Source organism: Procambarus clarkii, chromosome 2 (genome assembly GCF_040958095.1).
Source record: "Procambarus clarkii isolate CNS0578487 chromosome 2, FALCON_Pclarkii_2.0, whole genome shotgun sequence".
In the NCBI taxonomy this organism is placed as follows: domain Eukaryota; kingdom Metazoa; phylum Arthropoda; class Malacostraca; order Decapoda; family Cambaridae; genus Procambarus; species Procambarus clarkii.
This window is the reverse complement of record NC_091151.1, coordinates 24,853,399-24,878,670: the sequence shown is the minus strand read 5'-3', so window position 1 is coordinate 24,878,670 and position 25,272 is coordinate 24,853,399. Positions and strand designations below refer to the sequence as shown.

The 25,272-nt window shown below is 42.2% G+C and overlaps 1 protein-coding gene across 1 annotated transcript in view; it reads right to left on the bottom strand.

Moving 5' to 3' along the window:
- Nucleotides 1-221: 221 nt before the first annotated feature.
- The window catches only part of LOC123748383 (uncharacterized), a 224,964-nt gene continuing 199,913 nt past the window's right edge, over nucleotides 222-25,272 (bottom strand). The window contains exons 11-13 of the mRNA XM_069323966.1: nucleotides 24,622-24,762; nucleotides 20,286-20,429; nucleotides 222-906 (exon numbers count right to left, since the gene is read on the bottom strand). Of these exons, the coding sequence (XP_069180067.1) occupies nucleotides 769-906; nucleotides 20,286-20,429; nucleotides 24,622-24,762 (423 nt within the window). The 3' untranslated portion in view covers nucleotides 222-768. The remainder of the gene's footprint in view (nucleotides 907-20,285; nucleotides 20,430-24,621; nucleotides 24,763-25,272) is intronic.

Here is a 25,272-nt window from a genome sequence, read left to right as displayed (position 1 = left end):
TTACCTCAGTTGGCTCTCTCAAGTATTCACTTGGTCGTCTCTTGCTCTCACCATTTCAAGGTGTTGGTGATGTTCATATATTTCCAATTCATAATGAAACGGCATGACTTGGTACAAATGTTTAATTATATATTGCTTTTGGTTTGGAATTTATGACTAAATATTCTTATCCGTATACAGCTTAGTAGATTAGTCAACGGTTAATGTTGGAAGGAAACACATTGACATTTTGTGATTTTATTAATTTTAATTACAAGCTTAACTTTAGTGCACGTGTTAGACATTGACTGCTTGCATTCTCTCTTATAGTCTAGGATTAATATTGAACCTGAATTTGAGGTCTTAATTGTTTATGTTCTGTTTATTGTGGTTGAGACATGAGACCGCTGGTAAGACCATTATTCTACCTTATAAAGACCTGTGCACTGTTTTATGTTAAATTATATTATATTATAATTCAAATAAACTTTTTTTGAATATTATGGCCCGGGTGTACCTATATATTGATTATATATTTGAGAGCCTTCTACTGCACTTATGTAAAGGTTTATTTTGATAAAAAGGCCCACAATATCATCTGTCCTCACAGCCACATTAACAAGTGCTGGACACGCAGGTTATGTTTAAGCTACTCTGAAATAAGTCATTTATCACTGGTGCATGATCGAATTAATCATCCCGAAGTCTGTAAATACAAACCGGGCTTACTTATTGAGATTCTAACTTGTATAAGACTTTATACAATAAACTTTTCTGATCGGTTAAACGTTATGGCACAGCGTTGAAGGACCCCACCAAGTTCAGGCGACGACCAGGACTATCAGAGTAAATCATGTTGCTGATAACTATGTTATACTCTGGTCTGTTCCTTAGCTGAGAATCCCCGTCAGGCAGGAGCAGCAACACCTGCAAGGTAGAGGAGATACTTAGCCAGAGATTGAGATCTTGAAGATCACTTTGCCGTATTGTCAAGAGTGGCAGCAGGAGAAAGCCAAGTGAGCTTGTGACTAACATGCACTGACAAACGTTGGCCTCGCATATATTTAAGAAAGATCACGTTAATAAAGTTCAATATAAAACAAGAACGTGTATAGTATTCTTGATACACCCTAAGTAACCAAGCACAGTACCCGACATGGTATTCTTGCCACGCCATAAGTAACCAAGCACAGTACCCGACATGGTATTCTTGCCACGCCATAAGTAACCAAGCACAGTACCCTACATGGTATTCTTGCCACGCCATAAGTAACCAAGCACAGTACCCTTCATGGTATTCTTGCCACCCCATAAGTAACCAAGCACAGTACCCTACATGGTATTCTTGCAACGCCGTAAGTAACCAAGCACAGTACCCTGGATAACAAAGGAGCTGAAGAACCTTTTAGGTAGAAAGAGAGCTTGGTACAAAATGATTAGGTATGAGGAAGTCAGTTTAGAACAAGAATTCGTAAAACTGGTTAGAAATGTTAAAAAGGAGATAAGGAGGGCAAAAAGAAACTATGAAGTTCGCAAAGCAGGGCAAGCAAAGACAAATCCTAATGGATTTTTTCAGTTGTATTGAACTAAGAGTAGAAAAAAGGATTAGACCATTAAAAATTTAGAAAGGTCAGATAACTTTGTAATGACGAAGAGATGTGTAGTATTTTTAATAAATATTTTATATCATTAATTTACTAAAGAAGAACAGAACATTATGCCTTCAGCCGAACAAGTCTATGTGGGTGGGGACGAGGACAGGTTGACTAGTTTAGCAGTTATCAGTGAGGATGTTATTAAACAAATAGTGAAACTCAAACCAAACAAATTCCCAGGCCAGACGAAGTGGTTGCCAGGATGCTTAAGGAATCCAAAGAAGAGCTTTGCGAGCCATTTTCTACCATATTTAATAAATCATTAGAGTCAGGCAGTGTCAGAGTCGTTGAAAGTTGCTAGTGTGGTACCAATTTTCAGGAAAGGAGATAGATCACTTGCGTAAAACTATCGGCCTAACGCCTAACTTGTGGGAAAGGAGCTGATAACGTTTATTGTAGGAAAGTTACTTGAATCGATAATTGCAAATACCATTCGCCTTCATCTTGAAAAGCATAAATTAATAAATGATACACAATATGGTTTTTACAAATGGCCGTTCATGTTCAACAAACTTGCTATCCTTTTATTCAAGCATAGTTGAGGCAGTTGATTGTGGTAAGGATTGTGATGTTGTGTACCTTGACTTAAGCAAAGCTTTTGATATAGTGCCACATGAATGACTGATTAAAAGGATAGAGGCTCATGGCATTGAGGGCACTACAAAGGGCATGGCTATACCAAAGGAAACAAAGAGTTAGTATAAATGTGGTTAAGTCAGAGTGAGAAAATGTTGTAAGTGGAGTGCCTCAGGGCTCTGTCCTGGGACCTCTGTCAATCATAATATATATAAATGATTTAGATTCAGATTTAAGCAGCAATATTTGTAAATTTGCCAATGATATAAAAATCGGGAGGGTAATAAACATGGAAAAAACTCACTATCACTTCAAGAAGATCTAAATAAGGTTTTGAAATGGTCAAAATTTTGGCAGATGCAATTTAATGCTGACAAATGTAAGGTTTTGAGGCTAGGGAATGATGATAGAGTTACAAGATACGAGCTAGATGGTGTTGAGATTGCGAAGTCGGATTGCAAAAGGGATCTGGGAGTTATGATCACTAAGAATTTAAAAAAAATCAATGCATAAAATTTCGTAATAATGCAAATAGTACACTAGAATTTATTAATAGAAGCATTAGTAATAAGACACCTGGTGTTGTTTTTCAGCTATATCTGCTTTGGTTAGGCCCCATTTAGATTATGTAGTTCAGTTTTGGTCGCCGTACTATAGAATGGATATAAATTTACTTGAACACGTCCAGCACAGGATGACAAAGTCAATCCAGCAAATTAGAAACCTGTCATGAAGAAAGATTGACAATGCTTAAATTACTTTCGTTGGAAAGACGAAGAGTTAGGGGTGATATGATTGAGGTTTACAAGTGAATGAATGGCAATAACAAAGGGGATATTAATAGCGTTAAAACTAGCAACACAAGACAAAACACGAAACAATGAGTATAAATTGGATAAGTTTAGATTTAGGAAAGACCTGGGTAAATACTGGTTTGGTAACTTTTTTTTTTTTTTTTGGCCGGGATATTCCTGGGCAGGCCCTAAGCCTCTGGCTGGCCCACTAAAACTGGGTTGTTGATTTGTGGAACCAATTACCGGGTAACATGGTAGAGATGGGGTCCCTCGATTATTTCAAGCGTAGATTGGACAAGTATATGAGTGGGATTGGGTGGTTACAAATAGAAGCTTCGCCGTATGGACCAATAGGCCTTCCGCAATTACCTCTTATTCTTATGTTCTTAAGTGAGGTTCACTGATTGTTTCAAGCATAGGTTGGATAAATATACTTGAATGAGATTTAGTAGATATGAATAGGAGCTGCCTCGTATGGGCCAACAGGCCTTCTGCACTTACCTTCATTCTTATGTTCTGATGTTCCATGTATGAGTCGTCTGGGACAGAACATAAGAATAAAGGTAAAAGCGGAAGGCCTATTGGCCCATACGAGTCAGCTCCTATTTATATCTACCCAATCCCACTCATATACATGTCCAACCCACGCTTGAAACAATTAACGGACACCGCCTTCACCACGTTACGTGGTAACTGTTCCACAAATCAACAACTCTGTTACCGAACCTTGATACACTCCATTTACAACATTTTCCCACTCTGACTTAACCCCATTTTAACTAACTCTCTGTTTCCTTTGGGGTAGCCATGCCCTAATCCAACTTAATATAGCACCCCCAATACCATGAGCCTCTATCTTTTTAATCAGTCTTTCATGTTGCACTGTATCAAAAGTTTTGCAAAAGTCAAGGTACACAACGTCACAATCCTTACCACAATCAAGTGCCTCAACTATGCTGGGATAAAATGATAGCAAATTTGTTAAACATGAATGGCCACTTGTAAAACCCATGTTGTGAATCATTTATTAATTTATATTTTTCAAGATAAAGACGAATGGTATATTCAGTTATCGATTCAAGTAACTTTCCCACAATAGACATTAGGCTAATTAGCCGATAGTTTGACGCAAGTGATCTATTTCCTTTCTTGAAAATTGGAACCACATTAGCAACCTTCCATGACTCTGGCACTGGGCTTGACCCTAATAATTTATTAAATATGGTAGACAAAGGCTCGCAAAGCTCCTCTTTACATTCCTTAAGCACCCTGGCAAACACTTCGTCTGGCCCTGGGGATTTGTTTGGCTTGAATTTCACTATTTGTTTAATAACATCCTCCCTGGTAACTGGTAAACTAGTCAACCTTTCCTCTTCCCCACCCACATAGACTTGTTCGGCTGAAGACATAATGTTCTCGTCTTCTTTAGTAAATACAGAGATAAAATATTTATTAAAAATATTACAAATCTCTTCGTCATTATCTGTTATCTGACCTGTCTCAGTTTTTAATGGACCTATCCTTTATCTATACTTTGTTAAATATAAATGGGGAAAACCCTTTAGGATTTTTCATTTCTTGCATTGTTCTGCGAACTTCATAGTTTCTTTTGCCCTCCTTATCTCTTTTTTTAACATTTCTAACCAGTTGAACGAAATCCTGTTCTAAACTGATTTCCTCATTCCTAATCTTTTTGTACCATGCTCTCTTTCTACCTTTAAGGTTCATCATATCCTTTTTTATCCATTTTGGGTCATTATTATTCGATCTATTCAATTTGCATGGTATACTACCTTCCATTGCTTTGCTTAGAATATTTTTAAATAAGTTCTATTTTCAATTATCATCGAAATCCCTTTTTACATCACCCATCTCTTGATTCACGTCTCACTCCAAAACAAGCCCACCCCCCATGCTCAAGACTTTCCAATATATTTCACCAAAAAAAATCTTAGACCATTAAAATCAGCTTTTCGAAAATCTGGTACTTTAACAGAATTTTCTCCTACAAATCTATTCCATTTTATGTAAAATCTTATTTCTTTGTGATCACTGTTCCCTAGCTCACTCCATATTTCGATTTCATTAATTTGTTTCCCAATTGTTAGCACGAAGTATAAAATATTATTTTCCCAAGTTGGTTCCTTAATGTGTTGCTTAATCTTCAATTAATTCTAGAAATTCTCCTACTTCATTATTCCCTTGTTCTGTTCATTCAATTTATTCCACTAAAATTAAAGTCACCCATGACACAATTACTCTTAGACCTTGATGCTCTAGATATTTCATCCTATAGGTGCTTTGTTTCCATTATGTCCAAGTTTGGTGGTTTGTATATAACTCCATTTATAAAATTTTTAGTTGTTTCGTTATATTCTACCCAGATAATTCCTGTGTGTGGCTCAGTTTTGATTCCCTCTTTGGGACTACGTTTCAAAATTTTCCTAATATATATGGCTATGCCCCTCTTCTTCTAATATATCTATCTGCGTGAAATAATTTAAATCCGTTTATTTGATATTCAACTAATATTTCTCCATTTTCTACTTTCATCCATATTTCAGTAAGTGCAATATTACTTTTTTTTCTGTGCAGACAAGAGCGTTTAAATCGTTTATTTTGTTTCTTAGACTCCTACTGTTCTTGTAATATACCTTAATTGTACTGTTATTTTGAGGCCCTTCTCTTTCCCTGTTTGTTTTGCCAATTTGTTTCCCCCACAAACACATACTTTTATTACTTCCCTTCTCCATATCAATTCCCATACCACTATCTACTATCAGTTTAAACCCAAACAAATCCCTCCAACCACAGGTTCCAACGAGTTGGCAACAGCAACAACCTCAGCCCTAGATAGATGCACCCCATCTCGAGCATACATGTCATTTCTTCCATAGAAGTGTTCTCAGTTATCTATGAATGATATTGCATTTGATTTGCAATATTTGTCCAGTCGGCAATAGACACCAAGTACTCTCGATAACCATTCATTTCCAACTCCCTTTCATGGATGAATGCCACATATGATTGTGATTCCTCCCCTTGCTCCTAATTTTATGGTGTCTTAAACCTCTGTATCAGTGCCTCACTCCTAACTCGTCCAACATCATTTCCGCTGGCACTGATACAAATAATGTGTCTGTTTCCATTTCAAGCCATAATATTCAACTATATATTCAACAATATCATCCATCTTCTTGAGGTTATCTTGAGATGATTTCGGGGTTTTTAGTGTCCCCGCGGCCCGGTCCTCGACCAGGCCTCCACCCCCAGGAAGCAGCCCGTGACAGCTGACTAACAAACAGGTACCTATTTTACTGCTAGGTAACAGGGGCATAGGGTGAAAGAAACTCTGCCCATTGTTTCTCGCCGGCGCCTGGGATCGAACCCAGGACCACAGGATCACAAGTCCAGCGTGCTGTCGCTCGGCCGACCGGCTCCATGTTGTAAACAGTATCACCAATCTCTGCTCCCGGATAGCAATCCTTAACCTGTTCCCCTAATCTCTGTCACAAAAAGTTCTGTCCAAATACTTCACCTGGGAATCTCCCACGACCAAAATTAGCGTAGGTGCTTCCTCTACTTGCTGAGCACTTTGAGGGACCTGCGCTTCCTTCTTTGCCTTTCCTTTCAAGCGAACTGCAGGCTCCCTACAGCACTCGTCTTGCAACACGGCGAATGAGTTAGAAGTCCTTAGGACATTTGTAGATGGCCTTGTCAGAGTCTTCTTAAGACCCCTGTCTACCAAATTCCAAGACGAAAACTTTCTACTGTTGCTCTTCCCCTTTTCTTCCTCTTGACCGCCCCCCCCACCTCTTGTTGGTAGGGGGGGGGGCTGGGGTAAGAGAGACGACTGCCCCCTAACCGAGCCAGTATAGGCAGGTTCTGTGATGCGGTTGTACTGATGGGTAACCGCCAGGAGGAGACCTACTACAGGATTAGTGCACCTCCTGCAGATATCGGTGTCCTGTTGTGACTATAGTATACCTGAAAGTAAACCATGGAGCAGCCTACCCGATATAACCACGCCGAGCTCGTGTTAAACTCACGACAGTAGTGGTAAATATTTCTGTTACATTATTCTGCCTCGATAACGGTCTAATGCTTCAACTGTCTTTATACCAAGTAAGAATGAAAGATGTAGGGAACATATTCGCTCATTTTGTGTGCCTGCCAACTCGTGGGAGCGGGTTGTCTTCGAAAAAAAGTTCCTGTAAAATAGTCTAATAGGAGGTACAAGTGTTGTGTTAGTTGACAATTCAGAGGTTGCATGGCGTTTCACCTTCCTTTTTATGATGTCTTCAACAAAACCATTAGAGAAGCTGTTGTTGACTAGGACCTGCCTTACCCTACCGAGTTCTTTATCGACTTGCTTCAATCCTGAGCTGTGGCTTACAGCACGGTCCATGTAAGCATTGACAACACTCCTCTTGTACCTGTCTGGGCAGTCACTATTGGCATTGAAGCACATTCCTATGTTTCCTTAGTGTAGACTGCAGTGTGGAAGCCTCTGCTCCTTTCTGTGACTGTTACGTCTAGAAAATGCAGCTCCCCATCCTTCTCTATTTCGTAAGTAAAACTCAACACAGAATTCTGCTCAAATGCCTCCTTCAGCTCCTGCAGACGTCTGGCATCAGGTACCTGCGTAAAAATGTCGTCAACATACCTGCAGTATATGGCGGGTTTCAAGTCCATGTCAACTAAGACCTTCTGCTCGATGGTCCCATGTAGAAGTTCGCAAACAGGACACCTAGGGGAGAACCCATGGCGACCCCATCTACTTGCTTATAAATGTGCCCATCCGGGCTCAAGAAGGGTGCCTCTTTAGTGCAAGCTTGGAGTAGTTTCCTAATTATGTTTTCTGGCATGTCAAGAGGAGTACAAGCCGGATCATGATACACTCTGTCCGCTATCATCCCGATTGTTTCATCCACAAGTACGTTGGTAAACAGTGATTCTATATCCAACGAGGCTGTGGCCCGTTTGCCCTGTGGCCCGTGTTCCCCACAGTAAGTCAACAAATTCCTTTGGAGACTTCAGACTGAAAACACAAGGGTACATAAGGAGTCAGCAATTCCTTGAGTCACTTAGCCAGTCTGTATGTGGGTGTGGGTATCTGGCTGATGATTGGCCAAAGTGGGTTTCCAGGCTTGTGGGTCTTGATATTTCCATATGCATACACAGGTTTATATTCCCCAATAACCTTCGGCAGGTGGCGTCCAGATTTCTTGGCGTTCACAGTTTTGATCAATCTGTTTCCCTTCGTTTTCAATTCGTCTGTAGTGTCCTTCGTTACCCATTGGAATTTAGTTTAGTCAGAGAGTATGAGGTTCATTTTCGAAAAATATTCGTCTTTTTTTAATAATAACGTATATTGGCGACTTGTCACCTCTCCAAGGTGTTCGAGTCACTTCTGGGGTGTGGAGTTTTCAGTTGTATATATGCTTGGGGACCATTCAAGCTTGTTCGCATTTGTGTTGTTCGTGTTGCCCCACATAGTGAGATGATTTGATGAAATAACTATGCCCAAGCTCACCACCAAGTGCCGTCGGGATGGTGGGGAAAATTGCATCGGCTACCATCGTCTTTTGTACAGTTATAGTTAGTCAAGTGGTTAAGGTATCAGATACGCCAGTTGCATAGTGCCCTTGGCTGTCTGGGATCGAGTCACTTCTGGGGTGTGGAGTTTTCAGTTACATATATGCTTGGGGACCATTCAAGTTTGTTTGCATTTTGTGTTGCTCACGTGGCCCCACAAAGTGAGGTGATTTGATGGCTGATACACAGTCTATGCCCAGGTTCACCACAAAGTGACGTCGGGATGGTGGGGGAAATAGCCTCGGCTACCATCGTCTTTTGTACGGTCACAGTTGGTCGAGTAGTTAAGGTACCAGGTACGCCATTGCATAGTGCTCCTGGCTGGCTGTTTGGGTTCAAGTCACTACTGGGGTCTGGAGTTTTCAGTAATATATATATATATATATATATATATATATATATATATATATATATATATATATATATATATATATATATATATATATATATATATATGACAATGTCAGACCACGGAGGAAAATGAAACAGGAAATTCCTTAAGTACTTTCGTATATTAAATACATCTTCAGAAGGAAGATGTTTGATTCCTTCTGAAGATGTATTTAATATACGAAAGTACTTAAGGAAATTCCTGTTTCATTTTCCTCCGTGGTCTGACATTGTCACATTCTTAATCACGTGTTTATTTTCGTGATATACACACACACACACACATATATATATATATATATATATATATATATGTGTGTGTGTATACATATATATATACGTGTGTGTATACATATATATATATATAACTGAAAACTCACACCCCAGAAGTGACTCGAACCCATACTCCCAGAAGCAACGCAACTGGTATGTACAAGACGCCTTAATCCACTTGACCATCACGACCGGACATAATGAGGTGATAGCCTAAGCTATTTGAGTTTTTCAGTTGCATATTGTCCTGGGGACCATTCAGGCTTGTTCGCATTTGTGTTCCTCACGTGTGCCCCAAAGAATGAGGTGATTTGGTAAAATGCTATGCCCAAGATTACTATCCGAGTGCCGGCGGTGGGGTGGTTCAAATAGCTTAGGCTATCACCTCATTATGTCCTCGTTATGTCCTATCACCTCATCACCTCATTATATATATATATATATATATATATATATATATATATATATATATATATATATATATATGTATATGACAATGTCAGACCACGGAGGAAAATGAAACAGGAAATTCCTTAAGTACTTTCGTATATTAAATACATCTTCAGAAGGAAGATGTTTGATTCCTTCTGAAGATGTATTTAATATACGAAAGTACTTAAGGAAATTCCTGTTTCATTTTCCTCCGTGGTCTGACATTGTCACATTCTTAATCACGTGTTTATTTTCGTGATATACACACACACACACACATATATATATATATATATATATGTGTGTGTGTATACATATATATATACGTGTGTGTATACATATATATATATATAACTGAAAACTCACACCCCAGAAGTGACTCGAACCCATACTCCCAGAAGCAACGCAACTGGTATGTACAAGACGCCTTAATCCACTTGACCATCACGACCGGACATAATGAGGTGATAGCCTAAGCTATTTGAGTTTTTCAGTTGCATATTGTCCTGGGGACCATTCAGGCTTGTTCGCATTTGTGTTCCTCACGTGTGCCCCAAAGAATGAGGTGATTTGGTAAAATGCTATGCCCAAGATTACTATCCGAGTGCCGGCGGTGGGGTGGTTCAAATAGCTTAGGCTATCACCTCATTATGTCCGGTCGTGATGGTCAAGTGGATTAAGGCGTCTTGTACATACCAGTTGCGTTGCTTCTGGGAGTATGGGTTCGAGTCACTTCTGGGGTGTGAGTTTTCAGTTGCATATTGTCCTGGGGACCATTCAGGCTTGTTCGCATATATATATATATATATATATATATATATATATATATATATATATATATATATATATATATATATATATATCTATATATATATATATATATATATATATATATATATATATATATATATACATATATATATATATATATATATATATATATATATATATATATATATTATATATATATTTGTTCAACATTTCTCTTGTTAGAGTAATGTCATGGGCTTGTCTCATGTGATTCCTAGGGGCACCAGATTGAAGATGGCATGTCAAACGCCTCGTCAGCTTGGTCGACGTCATACCTATGTACTTACATTGAAGGTTACATCCTTCGTGGGGGCAAGTGTACATGTATACAACGCTTGACTGCTGTAGAGGGTTCTCCGTCGGCTTCGGGCTGTTTTTGATAAGGAGTTCGGAAGTCTTCTTGGTTTTGTAGAAAATTACAATACCAATACAAAACAAATACAGCCGAGGCTACATACAGGTACATATAGCCGAGGCTATATGAACCACTTCCCCGCCGGCACACGGATGGTAATCTTGGGCATAGCATAGCAGAATGAGGTGATTTGATAAAATGCTATGCCCAAGATTACCATCCAAGTGCCGGCGGGGAAGTGGTTCATATAGCCTCGGCTATCACTTCCTTATGTCCGGTCGTGATGGTCAAGCGGATTAAGGCGTCCCTGTACATACCAGTTGTGGGAGTATGGGTTCGAGTCACTTCTGGGGTGTGAGTTTTCAGTTGTATATAGTCCTGGGGACCATTCAGGCTTGTTTGCATTTGTGTTCCTCACGTGTGCCCCAAAGAATGAGGTGATTTGATAAAATGCTATGCCCAAGATTACCATCCGAGTGCCGGCGGGGAAGTGGTTCATATAGCCTCGGCTATCACTTCCTTATGTCCGGTCGTGATGGTCAAGCGGATTAAGGCGTCCCTGTACATACCAGTTGTGGGAGTATGGGTTCGAGTCACTTCTGGGGTGTGAGTTTTCAGTTGTATATAGTCCTGGGGACCATTCAGGCTTGTTTGCATTTGTGTTCCTCACGTGTGCCCCAAAGAATGAGGTGATTTGATAAAATGCTATGCCCAAGATTACCATCCGAGTGCCGGCGGGGAAGTGGTTCATATAGCCTCGGCTATCACTTCCTTATGTCCGGTCGTGATGGTCAAGCGGATTAAGGCGTCCCTGTACATACCAGTTGTGGGAGTATGGGTTCGAGTCACTTCTGGGGTGTGAGTTTTCAGTTGTATATAGTCCTGGGGACCATTCAGGCTTGTTTGCATTTGTGTTCCTCACGTGTGCCCCAAAGAATGAGGTGATTTGATAAAATGCTATGCCCAAGATTACCATCCGAGTGCCGGCGGGGAAGTGGTTCATATAGCCTCGGCTATCACTTCCTTATGTCCGGTCGTGATGGTCAAGCGGATTAAGGCGTCCCTGTACATACCAGTTGTGGGAGTATGGGTTCGAGTCACTTCTGGGGTGTGAGTTTTCAGTTGTATATAGTCCTGGGGACCATTCAGGCTTGTTTGCATTTGTGTGCCTCACGTGTGCCCCAAAGAATGAGGTGATTTGATAAAATGCTATGCCCAAGATTACCATCCGAGTGCCGGCGGGGAAGTGGTTCATATAGCCTCGGCTATCACTTCCTTATGTCCGGTCGTGATGGTCAAGCGGATTAAGGCGTCCCTGTACATACCAGTTGTGGGAGTATGGGTTCGAGTCACTTCTGGGGTGTGAGTTTTCAGTTGTATATAGTCCTGGGGACCATTCAGGCTTGTTTGCATTTGTGTTCCTCACGTGTGCCCCAAAGAATGAGGTGATTTGATAAAATGCTATGCCCAAGATTACCATCCGAGTGCCGGCGGGGAAGTGGTTCATATAGCCTCGGCTATCACTTCCTTATGTCCGGTCGTGATGGTCAAGCGGATTAAGGCGTCCCTGTACATACCAGTTGTGGGAGTATGGGTTCGAGTCACTTCTGGGGTGTGAGTTTTCAGTTGTATATAGTCCTGGGGACCATTCAGGCTTGTTTGCATTTGTGTTCCTCACGTGTGCCCCAAAGAATGAGGTGATTTGATAAAATGCTATGCCCAAGATTACCATCCGAGTGCCGGCGGGGAAGTGGTTCATATCGCCTCGGCTATCACTTCCTTATGTCCGGTCGTGATGGTCAAGCGGATTAAGGCGTCCCTGTACATACCAGTTGTGGGAGTATGGGTTCGAGTCACTTCTGGGGTGTGAGTTTTCAGTTGTATATAGTCCTGGGGACCATTCAGGCTTGTTTGCATTTGTGTTCCTCACGTGTGCCCCAAAGAATGAGGTGATTTGATAAAATGCTATGCCCAAGATTACCATCCGAGTGCCGGCGGGGAAGTGGTTCATATAGCCTCGGCTATCACTTCCTTATGTCCGGTCGTGATGGTCAAGCGGATTAAGGCGTCCCTGTACATACCAGTTGTGGGAGTATGGGTTCGAGTCACTTCTGGGGTGTGAGTTTTCAGTTGTATATAGTCCTGGGGACCATTCAGGCTTGTTTGCATTTGTGTTCCTCACGTGTGCCCCAAAGAATGAGGTGATTTGATAAAATGCTATGCCCAAGATTACCATCCGAGTGCCGGCGGGGAAGTGGTTCATATAGCCTCGGCTATCACTTCCTTATGTCCGGTCGTGATGGTCAAGCGGATTAAGGCGTCCCTGTACATACCAGTTGTGGGAGTATGGGTTCGAGTCACTTCTGGGGTGTGAGTTTTCAGTTGTATATAGTCCTGGGGACCATTCAGGCTTGTTTGCATTTGTGTTCCTCACGTGTGCCCCAAAGAATGAGGTGATTTGATAAAATGCTATGCCCAAGATTACCATCCGAGTGCCGGCGGGGAAGTGGTTCATATAGCCTCGGCTATCACTTCCTTATGTCCGGTCGTGATGGTCAAGCGGATTAAGGCGTCCCTGTACATACCAGTTGTGGGAGTATGGGTTCGAGTCACTTCTGGGGTGTGAGTTTTCAGTTGTATATAGTCCTGGGGACCATTCAGGCTTGTTTGCATTTGTGTTCCTCACGTGTGCCCCAAAGAATGAGGTGATTTGATAAAATGCTATGCCCAAGATTACCATCCGAGTGCCGGCGGGGAAGTGGTTCATATAGCCTCGGCTATCACTTCCTTATGTCCGGTCGTGATGGTCAAGCGGATTAAGGCGTCCCTGTACATACCAGTTGTGGGAGTATGGGTTCGAGTCACTTCTGGGGTGTGAGTTTTCAGTTGTATATAGTCCTGGGGACCATTCAGGCTTGTTTGCATTTGTGTTCCTCACGTGTGCCCCAAAGAATGAGGTGATTTGATAAAATGCTATGCCCAAGATTACCATCCGAGTGCCGGCGGGGAAGTGGTTCATATAGCCTCGGCTATCACTTCCTTATGTCCGGTCGTGATGGTCAAGCGGATTAAGGCGTCCCTGTACATACCAGTTGTGGGAGTATGGGTTCGAGTCACTTCTGGGGTGTGAGTTTTCAGTTATATATATATATATATATATATATATATATATATATATGATATGATATATAATTTACTTGTATATATTTCTCTTATATTAAACAAAAAACAAACAAAATATTACACCACACTATTTTATGCACATTATTATATTATAGAATTTTATTTATATTATATATAAATATTATATGTTGATTTGTGGAATCAATTACCGCGTAACCTGGTGGAGGTGGGGTCCCTCGATTTTTTTTCAAACGTGGATTGGACATGTTTGTATGTGAGTGGGATTGGGTGGTTATAAATAGGAGCTGCCTCGTATGGGCCAATAGGCCTTCCGCAGTTACCTTTGTTCTTATGTTCTTGCTAACCCTTAGATGTGGGTTGTACAATTTTAGGCTTGAGCTGAACTGAACAATGCACAACCTAGCCTAATATATTTCTTTGTGCTGACCCAACAAGGGTAGGATTATCATTTAGCTAGAACTGTACTAAGAATTGTACAGCCTTGCAAACTTTTATTATGCAGCCCCGAAATAGGGTGGGAATAATCAACTACACGATTTTTTTCTATATATTTACCATTCTTATATTATTTCTTTTGTATTTCATCTTTGAATGATAAGAACTGTTGCTATCCAACAGACGGCGATGAAGAAGGGCTAGTTCAAGGTAAATCTTATAGCAGCAGCGATTGATTACTCCTCAAATCTTATATTTACTGTTAATATTGTTAATCAGCATCTACGTGAGGCAAACAACGTTGCCTAGTTGTAGAAAATTATAACCCTAGGCTTTTATTGTCAAACAATTGTTTAAATCTGAGCCAGTACCTCAGTTATTTCCACAACGAAATCATGGGAGCCAATGAAACCAAATTCACAGACTGTGTATCAGACGAAATGTTCAGCAACAGTATGTTGTTCTTTAGATCCTACGTGAGTCTCAAAGGTCATGTGACTCGACAACTGAACAAGTTTGATCAGTTAGTACAGTCAGGTGTCACAGTCAAAGTACTTGAAGGCTGTGAGGGATCTAGATCCCTCAGCTAGTTTTCCTAGTTTCTAGATTAGGCTAGGCACTCTAGAAACTGAAGCTTTCAAAATAACATATACTTGTTGGGTGTTGAATGAAAGCTTATGTTATGGTCTATCATTTGTGAGTAGTCAGAAGTCTGTGATGGCTCTGTAGAGAGAATTACAGAGATTTTCGTGTTTCTGTGAAACAGGATGATCGAGGTGAGAGTGAAGTGGGATGTGAGGTACTTGACTAAAACCGTTAGAGGTGGGGGGGAGAGTGGAGTGAACGTTGCCCCCCCCCCCCCACATGGGAGACATCACGCCACTGTCTTTTAGGCCTCCCCCTCCTTGTGACGTCACGGGATGCTCGAGGGTGAGTGAGCCTGTGATTGGTTTAGGCATGTGTGCTCCAAGCCGAGTTTTGGCGCGAAGAGCTGTGGTTGGAAGCGGCATCTTGGTAGTGTGCCGGCTTCGTGCTGATTGGTCAAGACAAAGTAGGGAGGAGGAATGGGTATTTGAGTTTCCCTGCCCACCAGGGAGCAGTTTGAATTGGGCGGCAAGCGGAGGAAGAAGTGTCTGGTGGAGGTGGCGGGCTGGCCACCTCCACCCCACGTTAATCGCTTCTCTCGTCCAAATTACTCATCGAATATGGCACTCCTGCCATCAGGGGTTGTGTCAAGGCCCAATTGGGTGAATTGGGGCCAAGGATTTACGGAAGGAACAGTAAAAAGCTAAAGAGACAGTTGCAGTGTTAACCCATGAGGCAGATGGCAGAGCCTCATGGTGTATCAGATTGATCCCTCATCCCTCGGGTCTGAGCATCCTGTCTAGTGGCAATGGACAATTGGTGTTGGGCAGTGTAAGTGAGTGTGATATTACAGGCCCCTGTTGGATTTTTGGATTCCGCCAGGCTGCGTCAGTGTGGGGACGCCGCCGGCCATTGTCACGCCAGTGTAGAGCAAGGCAGGCTCTGGTTTGATGGGGTTGTTAGTGATTCCCCATCCGCGTGTGTACTCCTGTGGGCGGCAGCCTGCCAGCCTGAGGCACCCATGTGCGTGGACACCCGCGGCCACCCACCTTGGCCAGCTGCTTGCTGGGGACCACCCACCCAGGCCACCCGCGCGGCCAAACCCCACCCCACCCCGCGCACCACCTCAGCCGGGTGAGGTGCTATGACGTCATGCGCTACCCGTGGCCAACCCGAGGCCACCCAGCCGCTCTGCCCGGCCCGGCTCGGCCCGCACGCCGGCTACCGCTACCCCCCCCCCCCCTCTCAGCTCGGGAGGGGCGCTGTGGGCCACGCGGTGGCCACATGCCTTGGCCACTTTCCTGGGACAGCCTAGGGCCACATCTTGTCGACGCATGAGGAGCAAGCAAGCTAAGTGTTGACAGCTAGAGTGGTAGTGACCTGGGAAATGAGTACTATTATCATTGTATACAGTGTGATGGGTACCGGTGGAAATTCACGGTAAGAGTTGTCTCAGAGCCTCGCCAGGCTAGAGAAGCAGCTGAGTGACAGCTGTCAGTAGGGTCCAGGTGATTGGGAGGGCGGTACCTGGAGATAGATGTTATACTCGGGACCACACTGTAGTATCATAATGTATATATATAGTAGACTGACTAGAGTATGTAACTGGTCAGTGTAGAGATTTACCATATAAGTGATCCAGCCTGTCGATTCTATATAATCGTTCAGACTGGATTAATGCCATAGAGTACCGTAAATTATAATCATTAGAGGTAGGCAGGCCCGGTTGCAGTGATGTCAGTGGGGGGCCCTGCGGTCTGTGTAGTTACCCGCCAAACACACACCGAAACTACGACGTTGGTACAACGTTCGAACAAGTTTTAACACCACCTAACCAGTTATAACAACCAATATATAAAGTTGTAACAACGTTCCAATACGTCATAAACACATTAAGCCAAGATGTAACAACTTTATTACAAGTTGTTACAAGCGGAAAATAGAGACAGTTTCGGTTTGTGTTTCCAGGGTAGTTACATCTACTTGATGATATAATTTTCATTGATTATGTGAATGCCATTTCTATATGTTCATTTGCATGCTTTATGTACTGTGTTGTGTGGTAAGTCAGTAGATGTGATTGCTGACTGATTGCCTAATGATGTCATTAGCATGTGGGGTATGCTGACGGCATCATTATGTTGCAGGTTTGTGCAGTATTGTTATCAGTTTATACGATATTATTGCCCCAGGAACTGTGTTGAGGGTTTAAGGGACCTCTAGGATTATTCAGGGGAATTCACAGTACTTAATGAGAGCAGGCAATTGATGGGTTAATTGCCTTGCTGAGGTAAGTGTGTGTTCACAGTAGTCCTTTGCAACGGGTGCAAGAAAAAGAGAGGGGCAGTAGTATTAGTATACTCTTGTGTGTTGCACAACCGTGTGTCATTATTGTGTGGGCACAGTAATTAGCGAGTTGCAGTAGCCGCAACCATATGTGGGCAATGCTTTTATGATGTTGCATGCCATTGTAGTGTGACCTATGTAACGCTGGGGTTACTTTGTTTCTTTAAGTTGTGTTGAGGACTTAAGGATTCAGTGAGTTAATTAAGTAAGGGGTAATTAACTGGATAAGGGGTGCACACTTAGTATTGTAGAGTGAGTGAGGGCTGTTATAAGAGAGAACAGTGTTGAGCTTGAATGAGATACGTCTCGGGAGCAATTAATTGTCCATGTGACAACTAATTGACCACTCTAGCTAATTATGTAATTAGCCTTCTCATCATGAATTCACGTAGTGGGAGAGGATCTGTCAGAGTCTGTCAATATTTGTGTTAACGTAATTTGCTCGAGACTAATTACCTTTCAGGGGTATAGCAATTAGTGGCTCAGGTTAATTAGTGGATCATTAACATTGGAGAGCTCCGATGACTCGGTAAAGCGAGGTCATGGAGCTAGCATAGAACGTTGTATTAATCATATCATGTCTGAGGACAGTGGATTAGTGGCACATCTTGTTAATTAGGGTAATTAACTCCTTTCCCGTGAATTCACAGTGTTTGATGAGACCTGCTTAGGCAGTGCGGAGTGAGACGTATTTATGGATGATTACTTATTGGTCCTGGTGACAGTTAATTAATTGCTCAGAATTAATTAGGGTAATTAACACTCACTAGTAATTTTTTGACACAGACTGTGGAGAAGCTACCAAGTTAGGGTAGGCTTAGTTAACGTAACTCAATGGGGATGTATTTAGTTGTCCGTTTGACCTTAATTGAGAATTACTCACTGAATACTTGCAAGGAGTCAAGTGTGATGTAATATATGTTTGAGTTATTGTTAACAAGAGAGACAAGTGTTAAAGATTAACGTAGAGTATCACCGTGTTGTTGTCTAGTGTGAGACAATTGTTTGTGATTACCGTAGTACTTTGTTGCTGACTGCTGCGATCAGTCAATTAACGTAATTAATCACTTAAGGCAATTTCTTTTGGTTGTCGTCTGGTGACGAGAGTAGAGTCATCTAGGGATTTGTGGAGCTGTGTCCCAGAATCCCGCCTTGCCTGTCTTTGTTACTGTTTACAACAGTGCAACTTCTTGTAGGGAGTTGCAAAGAGTGTTCACACTGGGTTGTGATAGGGGGGAGTCACTGTTGGACTACCCGCCTAGTTACGTGGGTCTCTCCTGGGGGGCGGGAGGACCCCTAAGCTTGTGATTATAGTAGCTGTCATGGAAACCGAGACACTATTGATTGCATGCTTGTGTCTTCAGTGGATATCCTTCATTTGTTCAGTTAGTTCATGTTGTCAGCCCGAAGTGTCAGCAAGATGGAGCCTGCTGTCACTTCTCGAGGGGCTGTTGAATAGCTGTGTTGCAAATGCCACTTGATGTACAATAACGTAACCACTCGCTGTGGTGTAACTTAGTCTGTGATATTTTTCTTAGTTTTGCAATATTGCGTCATCAGTGGGCACACCTGTGTTCAGGTTAGTTCAGTATGCAGCCTCACAGCAAGGGTTGCTATTTAGCTGTTTGTTATCGTGCCACTGGATGGACATTAACGTAACGTAAACTCGGTAATGTAGTAGTTAGTCTCTTGTTATTAATAAATTGTTATGTTATAGAAAACGGTCTTTGATGTCAACCCTTCAACCATATTATTCCACCATATTTCTGCATATTATTAAATGTTGATGTGATCTTGATAAGGCGGCTGTTCTTGGGAATTCGAATTCCAATTCATAGCGCCACATCTAATATAAATATTTGATTGTGAGACCCCGTCGGTTACCCTTTATTAGTTTTAACGTCCTGTTTAACTAGGAGGAGCCAGCGGCCTATTGACAGGTTTTCACCCCTGGTGGTGGAGGCCTGGCGGTTTGCTCCCGCTTTTCCTTTTTTTTCTATTGGACTCATGCTTAACTACCGTGAGCAGACTTTAAACTTGTAGTCCACCTCCTAAGGGAGGTAGGCGTAGAGAAAAATCTCACAAAGGCCACATAGAGGTGGCCAAACAAAAATTACAGAAAACAAATGAGGCTGCAGATAACTATTTTAGAATCCTCAGGCAACAAACTGCTGAGCCAGACAAACATCTTCCATGACGATACGGACAATTTGAGGAGGATGTCTTTGATCGTCTGGATAAATTAATACAGTTCTTAGAACGATTGAATATAAAATCTGTTTCTCAAAATGCTTTAACAACGAGTGATACTTATATACTTGAACCACTCAAAGAAGTTCGTCTTCCTGCCATTGATCTACCTCAATTTTATTGGCAGAGATGACGAAAACTTTGAATGTTACTTGAACACGTTAGATTCCTTAATGAACTCTAAAAGTACAATTAACAAAATAAATAAATTCCTTTATTTGCGAAGTACCCTTAAGAGAGAAGCAAAGCCAGTTACCGATCATGTGAATCTAAGCGGAGACGACTACGATTCTGCCATACAGAATCGTCATATTCTTACGTTACCTCCCACCTTGTCCACAGCTTACCTGTCAGTCCCATGCTGTCTAGTGTACCCCATGTTGTTAAGTTAGTATTGCTTAGTGAAATCTAGCTCCTGTGACTCGTGCCTTGTGTTAACTTAACTGATTTATAATTACTGTGTTGTTGTTCTGTAATTATTGTATATATAAGCTGTGTCATGAATATAATTTCGCCCAAGTAAACTAGTGGTTTTACCTAGACTTTCACTCAAACCTAGACATTTGTTTATGTTTTATCTGAGGTCAGGAGGCTCACAGATTAAGGGAAGAAAGTTCTCCACCAGGAGCCTCACTTGGGGATGATGACATAACAAGCGCCCACCTGATAGTTGCCGAGAGGAGCGTTAGTGGGTAATGTCATGGAGAACTGGAGCTTCTGTTGTTGGCCGGGCAGCCACCTCCTGAGGTCCGCCCCAGCAAGTGCAGACACGTACTCAGTCTTGGTGCTCACATGATGCAACACTAACTGCAAAACCAGCCACATTCTTAACGACGTTGGCCGCAAATATCTATTTGGTTTTCAATATCATAGGAATATTTAATTAAATGGTAAGTTAAAACTGAAATGTTAATGAACAAATTGGTTAGTGACAGATCAATTATTTATCGTATGAAGTTGTTCAGCAGGTGAGTATGAGTATGTTAAGGAACCATTAGCGAACAGTGTAGATTGTATGATCGCAATGTACATCAGGCTCCGAACTGAGAAAGTTTTCATCATAAACACGCAATAAAATTATATTGGCTTACAATTCATTAATTTACAATTGAATGTTGCAGAGTAGGAAGCCCTCAACCAGTTCCAACTTGGAACTAGTTTGTGATCTTGCCTAGGCTTACCACATGATCGAATAGAGCTCAATAACACGGCAAGGCCACAAGACAGAACAGAGTTCTGTAACACAGCAGGACCACAAGACAGAACAGGGTTCAGTAACACAGCAGGGCCACAAGACAGAACAGGGTTCTGTAACACAGCAGGGCCACAAGACAGAACAGGGTTCAGTAACACAGCACGGCCACAAGACAGAACAGGGTTCTGTAACACAGCAGGGCCACAAGACAGAACAGAGTTCAATAACACAGCAGAGCCACAAGACAGAACAGAGTTCTGTAACACAGCAGGACCACAAGACAGAACAGGGTTCTGTAACACGGGAGGGCCACAGGAAAGAACAGGTTCTGTAAAGCACCATGGGGAACAGGTAACATGGGGCAGGTGTGAAAAGTCTAAAGATTATAGTCTTATTGATAGCTTATATGGAGTTTACCAAAGGTAAACTCTTGCCCTTAGACGCCTCGTGTTGGCACCATGAAGGTGAGCAGCCAGCACCATCATGCCACACCACCAACAGTGTAGGCCAGCAGCCAGCACCATCATGCCACACACCACCAACAGTGTAGGCCAGCAGCCAGCACCATCATGCCCCACCACCAACAGTGTAGGCCAGCAGCCAGCACCATCATGCCACACCACCAACAGTGTAGGCCAGCAGCCAGCACCATCATGCCACACCACCAACAGTGTAGGCCAGCAGCCACCACCATCATGCCACACACCACCAACAGTGGAGGCGAGCAGCCACCACCATCATGCCGCACCACCAACAGTGTAGGCCAGCAGCCACCACCATCATGCCAAACCACCAACAGTGTAGGCCAGCGGCCACCACCATCATGCCACACACCACCAACAGTGGAGGCGAGCAGCCACCACCATCATGCCGCACCACCAACAGTGTAGGCCAGCAGCCACCACCATCATGCCACACCACCAACAGTGTAGGCCAGCAGCCACCACCATCATGCCACACACCACCAACAGTGGAGGCGAGCAGCCACCACCATCATGCCGCACCACCAACAGTGGAGGCGAGCAGCCACCACCATCATGCCACACCACCAACAGTGGAGGCCAGCAGCCAGCACCATCATGCCACACCACCAACAGTGTAGGCCAGCAGCCACCACCATCATGCCACACCACCAACAGTGTAGGCGAGGAGCCAGCACCATCATGCCACACCACCAACAGTGTAGGCGAGGAGCCAGCACCATCATGCCACACACCACCAACAGTGTAGGCCAGCAGCCACCACCATCATGCCACACCACCAACAGTGTAGGCCAGCAGCCACCACCATCATGCCACACCACCAACAGTGTAGGCGAGCAGCCACCACCATCATGCTACACCACCAACAGTGTAGGCGAGCAGCCACCACCATCATGCCACACACCACCAACAGTGTAGGCCAGCAGCCACCACCATCATGCCACACCACCAACAGTGTAGGCGAGCAGCCACCACCATCATGCTACACCACCAACAGTGTAGGCCAGCAGCCAGCACCATCATGCCACACCACCAACAGTGTAGGTGAGCAGCCACCACCATCATGCCACACCACCAACAGTAGCTTTCATTTGATCTAATATTTATGATTCTAATTATTGTATATAAGATATGCCCTAACTTAGTGCTAAGTTATTAACTAGAATTAATTAGTATATTGCTGATCAACTAAGCTAACTAACCGTCCTCCCTAACTAATGATAAAGACTAACTTACAGGTAACTATCCAGAGTCTCTGTACCTAACTCCCAAAAATTCCACTGATGTTAATGATATAATCCTTTCCCTTAAAACAGTCAAGTGTCCTTGCTGAGATTCCAGCTCTAATTTTCAAAAAATCCTCTAGATTTTTAGCTCCGGCCATTGCATTGCTTTACAAAAAGTCATTTGAACTGCAAACCTTTCCTGATATTAAAAAAAAACAAGACTAACCCCAGTCCATAAATGTGGTGATCTCACTGATGTCAACAATTACATACCAATACCAATCTTGCCATCCTTGTCTAAAATATTTGAGAAACTAATCTACAAGCAGCTTTACTCTTATCTAGCTAAACACAATACACTTAGGTCTTGCCAATATGGATTCAAACCCCCATAAAACACCAATGATGCAGCAATTAGTATGATTAACGTGATACATGCAACTCGTGGCAAAAATGAGTTCCTCTGTTGGGTTATGTGTTGACCAACGTAAGGCTGTTGGCACAGTTAACCACTATAACCTGCTTCTTAAATTACATCATTATGAATTCAGAGGTAACTCTCTCCAATACCTTCAGACTTACCTTAGTGACAGGCTCCAGTATGTCTTTGTGAATGATTTCAACTCTCCCACACTATCTATCAACACTGGTGTTCCACAGGGCAGCATACTTGACCCTCTCCTCTTTCTCATCTACATTAATGATCTTCCAAATGCCTCTCAACATCTCAAGCTAGTTTTATTTGCTGATGACATAACCTTCATTTTTTCCAATCTTAACACTCTTATTCTGAAGGATACGTTGAATACCGAACAAAATAAAGTCCATGTTTAGCTAACTGCTAACAAACTCACACTTTACATTTGATATAACCTATATTTTGTTTGGTAATGAGTCCTCTGATCAAATTATTCTAAGAATTAACAATAACCAAATTAGTAACAAAGTAATGGTAAATTTCTTGGTGTTCTCAATGATGACAAGCTGAATTTCCACGGCCACATTCAAAATATAGCTAAAAAAGGTTAAAAAACACATGGCATTCTAAGATTGGATATTATGTACCTCGCCCTGCCCTGGTATTACTCTCTCATCTATCCTTATATCAATTATGATATCTGTACCTGGGTTTCTACTATCCAAAATCATATACATCCTTTAATTATTTAACATAAATCAGCTATTAGAACAATAACAAACTCTGGCCCCCTGACAGCACTCGTCCTCCCCCCTTTCTTAAATCTTTGAATATGTTAGATATTAAGTCACTGCACATCCTCTCAGGTGTAGTCTTATATATAAAACTCTAAACTGTAATGCTAATCCTGACCTTATGTCAGATCACGTTAGTTAAGAAGGTTGAGGCCTTTAAGGGAAGAGAAAGGGACGGGAAGAAAGGGAAAGGGAAAGGAAAGAGCTTACTGTGAAAGGGAAAGGGAAAGGAAAGAGCTTACTGTGAAAGGGAAAGGGAAAGGAAAGAGCTTACTGTGAAAGGGAAAGGGAAAGGAAAGAGCTTACTGTGAAAGGGAAAGGGAAAGGAAAGAGCTTACTGTGAAAGGGAAAGGGAAAGGAAAGAGCTTACTGTGAAAGGGAAAGGAAAGAACTTACTGTGAAAGGGAAAAGTCAATAGCAACGAAGCCAGGACAAAGGTTCAGGTTGGATAGGTTGTGTATCAGAGCCGTTTCGACAAGACGGCGTCCGTGTAGAGTAGAGGCAGGAAAAAAATTATTTTAGAAGAAGACTAATCATAGGATGATTATAATCCCTAACATGACAAAAGAGAGCACTGTTTGTGTCTGAAGACTTAACACTTCTTATGTGTTCCTTAAGTCTGTCATTAAGCATACGGCCAGTTACCACGTTGGAGAGGTCAAGACGAACAGGAACGAAGAGTGTTAGTTTGTCGAAAGCCGAGCTTTATATCAAGAGGGTGAAACGTATTAGTGAGGGTTTTGAGCTAAGATATGAAGGGTAGGCAGAGAACATTGGTACTTGTGTTGGAAACAGGTCTGGGATGAAAGAATTGAATAGAAATAACCTGTTACTTGAATGGGGAAGTGTGACATTAAATAAACCATTAATACTGTTTTGCTTACCTGAGCTGACCGATAATTGATTGGTGCCGCCCAACCTTTGTTGGCGATCAGTATTCCGACCTTCAGCTGACATCCGACAGCTACCTCTGCAGGAAACTGCGCCTGCACGCCCACCAAATTGTATCCCATTGATGACCAAATCTGTCAATAACGAATATTAACTAAATATGTTCAGATCATAGTCCCTGCTCAAATCATATCTCTTAATACAAATCAGAAGAACAAATGATTGTCACTGGGTTACACTGTTGAGCAGCAACAGACACCTTAGTTTTATGATCATACTGATGTTGTTGTTTAAGATTCAGCTAACGGGCTATGGTGAGCCTATAGTGGACTTGCCCCCTGTAGTGGACTTGATCATACAAGTAAGTACTATCAGTCTGAAGTCAATACGATGAGGTTCTCTCAACCAGCATATCAGAATGATACATATGCGATACCAGCATGTCGTAGGCTGCGAATTAGTAGAGAGAGTGTTTTTTTTAGTTTAAAACTGTAAACATCGTTAGGTTGTACTATTTTAGGTTAGGTTGTGTCAAATTTAATTTGGTAAATATTGAAATCAGGTAATGATCTGACTTATCATGTGTACAATATTACTAGTATCTTTCCTTTTTCGTTATAGGATAAGAATGCTAAGTTTGTAAC